The 7,903-nt window shown below is 41.3% G+C and overlaps 1 protein-coding gene across 1 annotated transcript; it reads left to right on the plus strand.

Moving 5' to 3' along the window:
• Positions 1-4,527: 4,527 nt before the first annotated feature.
• On the plus strand, positions 4,528-5,659 carry LOC137084147 (leukotriene B4 receptor 1-like). The gene has a single exon (XM_067450123.1). It carries the CDS (start codon positions 4,540-4,542, stop codon positions 5,488-5,490), a length of 951 nt encoding a protein of 316 aa, XP_067306224.1. The 5' UTR covers positions 4,528-4,539; the 3' UTR covers positions 5,491-5,659.
• The last annotated feature ends 2,244 nt before the right edge of the window (positions 5,660-7,903 follow it).

The raw sequence follows: 7,903 nt of genomic DNA on the forward strand, positions 1-7,903 counted from the left end.
AAATAGTGCTATTTTCATGATTTATCAAATATTTTATGTGGTTCAGATACAAAAATATTTTGAGTTTCTATTTATTAAACAAATTTCCTTCATTGTATCAACTCATTTTTTTATTACAATAAACTCAAAATTTTAAGGCAACCAGGTTACTTACTTTTTTAAGTTAAACCAACAAAAAAAAACAATATTTTTTACAGTGCAGGTTAAATTCTTGTGGGTACCAGAACATGTGGGACTAAAGGGAAATGAGAGAGTTGATGAGATGGCAAAAAGTCATTAATGAAAACTAATGTTGAGATGCAAATACGAATTAGTAAAGAAGAGATGAAATGTATTATTTGGGGAAAATGTTTTAACAAATGTGGCAAGATAGGTGGGATGAAGAAGAGAAGGGGCGACATATCATATCCAAAAGAATATTAAAGTAAACAGAATAGGCAGTGGACACAGAAGAGAGGAAGTAGTTTGACAAGGTCAAGATTAGGACATTGTGCTTTAAATAAATCATTAAAAATGGTAGCAAAACATCAGTCAGACGTGTGTGAGGAGTGTCTGGAAGAGGAATCAGTAGAACATGTCATTTTGAATTGCAGGAAATATGGGATACAGCGAGAGAAAATGGAAAATAACTTTAAGATAAGATAAGAGTACAATAGTTAAATTTAAAAGTAGTGCTGGAGATGAAAACAAGAATGAGAACAAGGTCAGAGAACTGATCTTTCCCTTTCAGTCGGTCACTTCGACGTACGTCGGAAGGACAGACGAATTGGTATCACTTCTGGGAGCCCCTATCAGCTTCAAGATATAGAAAACGGGCCAATGAACATTGGCGTGTGTGCTTTGCATATCGCACCCTGCCCCGCGATGAAGCATTGATGAAGCATCTGACTGCCTTCCTACAGCGAGAGAGAGAGAGAGAGAGAGAAAGCGTGTGCTGGGGGAAATCGCTCTTGTGTTGGCCAGACGGCACAAAACAGCGTGACCGCGATCTCACTGCTGCTGAGAGAGCTGCTGTTTAAACAGCAAAACAGAGGAACTGAGCAAATTGCACTACACACACACACACACACACACACACACACGACACAGTTGGTTCGGTGGGCGTGTTCCTTCTTGGTGAGAGGAGATACAAGCTGCACTACAAACCTGTATTTCTGCCGTGGTCGATCCCTGGGTGCTTCAGCACTAAAAGAGCAGATCTCATAAAAGAGCTACACGGCTGATGTGACGTCTTTTTCAAGATGTCTTTCCACCCGTGCGTTTCTGGATGCGGTCGTTCCCTGTTGCCCGCTGACGGTCACAAATGCTGTATCACGTGCCTGGACTTGGAGCACGCTGATGCGGCGTTTGTGGATAGTTCATGTTCCCACTGTGGGAACATGACTATCTCGGCGCTTAGGTCAAGACTCACCTACCTTCGGGAGGGTGGAGTCCCCCTACCCATAGATCGATTTAGGTCTATTCCTGCCCAGCAGAATAGGCTTACTTCGACGGATGGCTGGGGTGACCTGAGGATTACGGTTAGGGAAAACCCACCGAGCGATCCTCTGCGGGACCCTAATGCCTCACAAGCGCCGCAACCGGTGGTGCTTCCAGAGGATTCCGTCGGCCCCTCTCATGGGCGTCCGATGGTGTCCTTTGGGGCACCCGCGGACGAGCAGATGTCGATCGCTGCATCGGAAGGGGAGTTTCAGTCCTCGGGAAATGAAGATTCAGCTGTACTGCCTCCCTCTGGGAGAGTGGCAACGGTCGAGTCGGACCCTGAGTTGACGGCTATGCTTTCCCGGGCCGCCGAAAAGGTCGGACTTGAGTGGAACCCTCCACCACGTCCCAAACCTTCTAGGTTGCACGATTGGTTTCTCGGGGCAGGTCGCGCTGGTTCTCAGCATCCCTCCCCGGTGCCTTTCTTCCCGGAGGTGCATGAGGAGCTTACTAGTTCGTGGAAAACACCGTTTAGCGCCCGAGGGTGACTTAGTGGCTCCTCCCTCCTCACTACCCTTGACGGCGGGCAAGCCAGGGGGTATAAAGGTCTTCCGCTGTTGGAGCGGGCTGTCGTGATGCAGCTGTGTCCGGCGACCGCTTCTAAATGACGCAGAGACCTGAAGCTCCTGTCCAGGGCCTGTAGGTTCTCTTTAGGTCTGACCGCGAAGGCCTACAGGTTCTGTGGCCAGGCTGCAACCGCCCTGCATGCCATGGCGCTGCTTCAGTTGCACTAGGCCCAGGCACTCATGGACATGCACGAGGATAGTCCTGGCCCTACGCAAATATGCGTTTCCTCCAGTGAGCCTTCTTGCACGGACACTGTGCAAGGTCAGGGAGGACGAGGAGCAGGTCCAGTTGGTAGCTCCGTATTGGCCCAACAGGACGTGGCTCCCGGAACTAGTGCTCCTTGCGACAACACCTCCTTGGCCCATTCCTCTGAGGAAGGACCTCCTGACTCAGAGACGGGGCACCCTCTGGCACCCACGTCCAGACCTCTGGAAACTCCATGTCTGGTCCCTGGACGGGACGCGGAGGTTCTAGGTGATCTGCCACAGGCTGTGGTAGACACCATCACTTCCGCTAGAGCGCCCTCTACGAGGCACCTCTATGTGTTGAAGTGGAACCTGTTCATTGATTGGTGCTATTCTCTTTGAGAAGACCCCCGAAGATGTTCGGTCAGGGCCGTGCTTTCCTTTCTGCAAGATGGGTTGGAGAGAAGGCTGTCTCCCTCCACCCTCAAGGTGTACATGGCCGCAATCGCTGCTAATCACAATCTAGTAGAAGGTAAGTCCTCCCTCTATACCCCCTTGGGACCTGTCTCTGGTGCTGACCGCACTGCAGAGACCTCCCTTTGAGCCTTTGCAGTCAGTAGAGTTGAAAATCCTGTCTCTAAAGACACTTCCTTCCGGGACCAGGTGGTGAGCCTGCAAGCGCTGCCTTCGGAGGAGGCAGACCCAGCCCTGGCTTTTCTCTGCCCCAACTGTGGCGTTTTCCATAGGGATCCCAATTCTTCGGTCCTTCCGACATACGATGAAGTGACCGTGAAAGGGAACGTCTCGGTTACGTATGGTAACCCTCGTTCCCTGAAGGAGGGAACAGAGATGAACGTCCTGTCGCCACAGTTGCTGTACCATCACTGCAGGCCAAGCCACTAGGTCAGCTCCTCAGTGAAAAACAACAGTGCGTGGTGATCACTTCCACTTCATACCCGCGCCGTGGGGACGGGGTGCGATATGCAAAGCATGCACACCAATGTTCATTGGCCCGTGTTCTATATCTTCGAAGCTGATAGGGGCTCCCAGAAGTGATCCCAATTCATCTGTCCTTCCAACGTACATCTCCATTCCCTGCTTCAGGGAACAAGGTTTACCATACATAACCGAGATGTTTTTTTGTTTTTTGTGTGTTTTTTTTTAAGTAAACAGGATATGATGTATAAGTGTTTTTGGTTTTTGGGCTTTTTTTGGTCAATGATTCACACTCAGATGGTAATAAGAGAAGAAGAAAAGAAAAAGAAGAAGAAGAAGAAGAAGAAGAAGAAGAAGAAGAAGAAGAAGAAGAAGAAGAAGAAGAAGAAGAAGAAGAAGAAGAAGAAGAAGAAGAAGAAGAAGAATGGTGAGAGGAAGCTTGTGACTAATTGTTTATTTCCCATTGTTAGTTAGACTACACATATCAGTGTATCACATGGCACAAATACTGCTGATTTTGAAAGCAACTCATGTTGCATCTAGTCATTTTGTTACGTTGAAATTTCACAAGAACTGATATTTCATCATGTCTTATCTGATGGTCTGGGAACGGATCATGTGCCATTTGACATTACTAATCTAATGACCAATTGAATCAAAATAAGTAGGAAATCAGGGCTTGAATTTATAATAGAATTTTTATGAAAAGAAGTATCTAAAAATCTTTTCAAAGTTCTGAAGGACTTTATTAACCTGATTTGCGATTGCCTTTTGGTATTTTTTGTGAGTTTTGAGTGGTATTTTGGACCCTTTTTCTTGGAGTCTTGTGTTGATATACTGGTCTCTGTATTACATGACTCCATCCTACAATGTAAATATAAGGGATTGTTTTGCTGTTTTATTATTTGGCAGGCAACATGATTTGATGTATGTCCAGCATACAACCTAGTCACCATGTAATCACAAAGTATAAATGTTTGGGGGGAAAAGAACCTTAACAATACCTAATACAAATGTTAAATATCTGACCTGGGTTAAGTCTAAGAACTGGTAAATTATATGCAAGTAAGCAATGTGTTGACAAGAAAAGCCAACAGCATGAAAAGGCACTTTAAGCAGATCAAATTCATATAAATAAGGTAATGTTTTATAATATATATTACAATAAACATTATCAACAGAGATGATAGTATTTTTAGTATGTTTTGAGCATTAAAGCAAAACAAAATCTAGATCTATTAGATTACGCAAAAAAAAAAAAAAAAAAAAAAGGACTTTCATGAGAACTCTGTGGGTGTGTTTATAAGTGTTTAAAGGTAGTGATCTGTGAGGAGATTGCCTTACAGCACTAAGTGTCTGTGTCTGTGTCATGCAGAACCACAGCGATTCCAGTTTCAACTCCACCAGCTGGTCAACCAGGCTGGTCAGCAGTGGTCTGATGGGTCTCTTTTTCTTGATTGGGGTTCCTGGTAATATTGCGGTAATTCTTTTTATAGTTCGGCATTTCAAAAAGAACAATTTTACAGTTCATCTGATGCTGAATCTGGCAGCTGCGGACATCTTGTGTTTGATAACTCTGCCTGTATGGATTTACAGTGGCCTAAACAGCATTGACCAATTAACCTGCAAGCTTTTCACAGCATTCGTCTACTGCAGCATGTACTCAAGTGTGATTACAGTAACTATGCTGAGTGTATATCGTTGTTTACGGATTCGGCAGCCACAGATGTGGTCCAGAATAAGGAGAACAAGAGAGAGAGCGCTGCTGATCAGTGGCTGGGCTCTGGCACTGCTTTTCTCTTGTCCTGGTGTGCTTACACAAGATATCATTCAAAGTGAATCTAAAATGGAGTGTGAAAGAAACCTGGATTCTGACGCTAAACTTATTGTTGCTGTAATGGAGTCGCTGCTTGGATTTTTTCTTCCTTTCACAATCATGTTGACTTCATATTATTGCTTGCACAAAATGGCCTCACAGGGAGCGTTCAGACACAGATACAGATCAACCAAACTGGTGACACGGATTGTCATAGTTTTCTTCATTTTTTGGGCTCCTTACCAAATAATAAAATTAGAAGAAATTTGTGCACAATTTTTAAAATCAAAGCCATTTCTATCTTCTGCCAGTGACATTGCTGGAAGTCTTACATTCATCAACAGTTGTGTGAATCCATTACTCTATGCTTTTTCCTCAAAGAGTTTACATCAGCGCACACATCCAGTGGAGCCCAGGAGAACTAAAGACTCACAACACTTACAGAAGGATTTTTCAAGAGCTATGAACAGCTCACCGAACCCTAGTATACAGCCTGACACCTGAATGTGGACTAAAGAATCATGTCTATCAACATGTAGCATTTTACATTTTTAAATTGAAGTACAAATTGGACCATGATATAAGTACCTTTTAAAAAATGCATTTAAACGAGTTTTAGACAACAGAATATAATACGCATTAACTTTTCAAGAGTTTTGAGTGATGAGTTCAATACTTTATTGCATCTCTAATTGTATAATAAAAAAGACTTTAAACTTTGAATTAGTTCTGTCACACTTTTTAATGTAATTAATAGTGAATCTGTTTTATGTTGTAATACTTTCACATTATACAATATTCTTTCACAATCTACAATGTAGAAACAACATAAAGACATTATATTTAAAATATTTGTTTAACAGAATCTTTTTTACTAAGCACTACACTGTAAATTCTAACAAGTTCAGTTTACTTAAAAGAAGTTTGGAAACCGATTGCCTTACTTTTGCAAAGTTTTTTTTTTTTACTTTTAATATTCAGCTAAAAGTAAAGAAGGCTTATACTGCCCCAAGTGAATTAAGTAATACATATCAAGTCAGTTTAATGCTAATTCTAGTTAACATACTCTAGATATTTACTAATCTTACTTCAGATTTAATCGTAAGAATACTTGAGTAGTTCCATTTAACTAACAGTGTTATATTATGTTTCGCAAACATCTTAAATACTATTATACTCAACATAGGTTTAATCTGTCATTTTCAGCTATGGCGACGTAAAAAACTAAGTGCAACCGGTTTCCACGTTTTCAAGTAAAGTGAACATATTTTAAGTAGTTAACCTAGCATGAATGCACTTAACACTCAATTAAGTAAGCTTAATTACATCATGTTACTTAAAGGTCCCGTTCTTCGCGATTCCATCTTTCAAACTTTAGTTTGTGTGTAATGTTGCTGTTAGAGCATAAATAATACCTGTAAAATTATAAAGTTCAAAGTTCAATGCCAAGCGAGATATTTTATTTAACAGGAGTTCCCTTTCAAAGCCTACAGCGAACGGCCGGTTTGGACTACACCCCTGCACTGGGCGTGGTCTTGTTGCTCTCCCACGTGGAGAAGAGCACGCATTCAGCGCTTGCATCTCCCTGTTATGGTAAGAGGCGGGACCTTAAGTGCGCTAAGCTGCTGTCCAATCACAACATGGGAAGTGCTGGCCCAATCAGAACTCGTTACGTGTTTCTGAAGGAGGGACTTCATAGAACAAGGAAATCATCAGGCCGTTTTTAGGACAGAGGAAACAGCGCTGTACAGATAAGTAAATTGTGTGAAAAATACTGTGTTTTTTTTACACGCGAAACATGAACTCATGTTATATTGCACACTGTAAACATAATCAAAGCTTCGAAAACACACGAAGAACGGGACCTTTAAACCATTTAAGTTCTGTCTACATAATTCTATTTGTGATAATTCTATTGGAAGTGTACTCCCAGAATGCATTGCAGCACGAAGAAATTAATTGCTTTTTTTTTTTTTTTGGACTTTTTTAAACCATTTTATTTGCTGTCTTTTGTCAGTATAACCCCAATTATGACAGCAAATATACTTGTAATGTCTTAATAAGTGTATTATTATTTTTTACCATTGTTGTGTGTTGCCTGCTGAATGTTGAAGTCTTTGTGTGACTCAAACATGGTCAACTGTAAGAGACTGTCACAAATATAGCGGCATTATATCAACACAATTAAAAAAGTATGTCATAAGTGTTAGCAAAATTGGCATTTCATTATATATATCGTTGTTTTTGTTGTTTTTGACCCATGTAACCCTGTAAACAGTGCTTTAAGATTTTCATAGGTCTAACAGGAAATATACAGAAATTGAATAAAGTTATTAAGCACTTCACAGACTTCACTACATAAATTATAAATTAAATATAGATTAATTCAGTCAAGAGTAGCCAGTGACAAGTCTCCAATTCAAATACAACTTGAGTAAAAGTTGTTAAAGTATCTTTAACAGTACTGAAGTATTTTACTAAATATAGGCTCAATGATGTTCTCGACAGTGAAAAAAGGTAACCATTGATTTGTAAGATTAGAATTAATGTTTATTTTCTAAAATCAAAATAAAACTGAATACCTCGATATTGCAATAAATCAAAGTCAACACAACAGCCTCTTCAACATCTACAAACTCTCAAGTCTCAGTTAAGCTCAAGTGTCATAAGTAAACCAATATCGTTAGATAAGGTCTTGTCAAAAATAATGTTAAGTGAAATAGTCAAAGCCTTCTTGCACTGGATGTGCTGGTTTCAGCCTCATCACCGGCTGCTGTTTTGTCCTCGTCTCATAAATCAAACACTTATGATTCAGCAACTCCCTGCTAATGCACTTTCATTCAAGTAGCCTTGTTGACATATTTGGCTGAGTAAAGGCAAAACACACAAGATATGGTACATTCAATGTGCCTCTGCA

Source organism: Pseudorasbora parva, chromosome 1, assembly GCF_024679245.1.
Source record: "Pseudorasbora parva isolate DD20220531a chromosome 1, ASM2467924v1, whole genome shotgun sequence".
Classification (NCBI taxonomy): domain Eukaryota; kingdom Metazoa; phylum Chordata; class Actinopteri; order Cypriniformes; family Gobionidae; genus Pseudorasbora; species Pseudorasbora parva.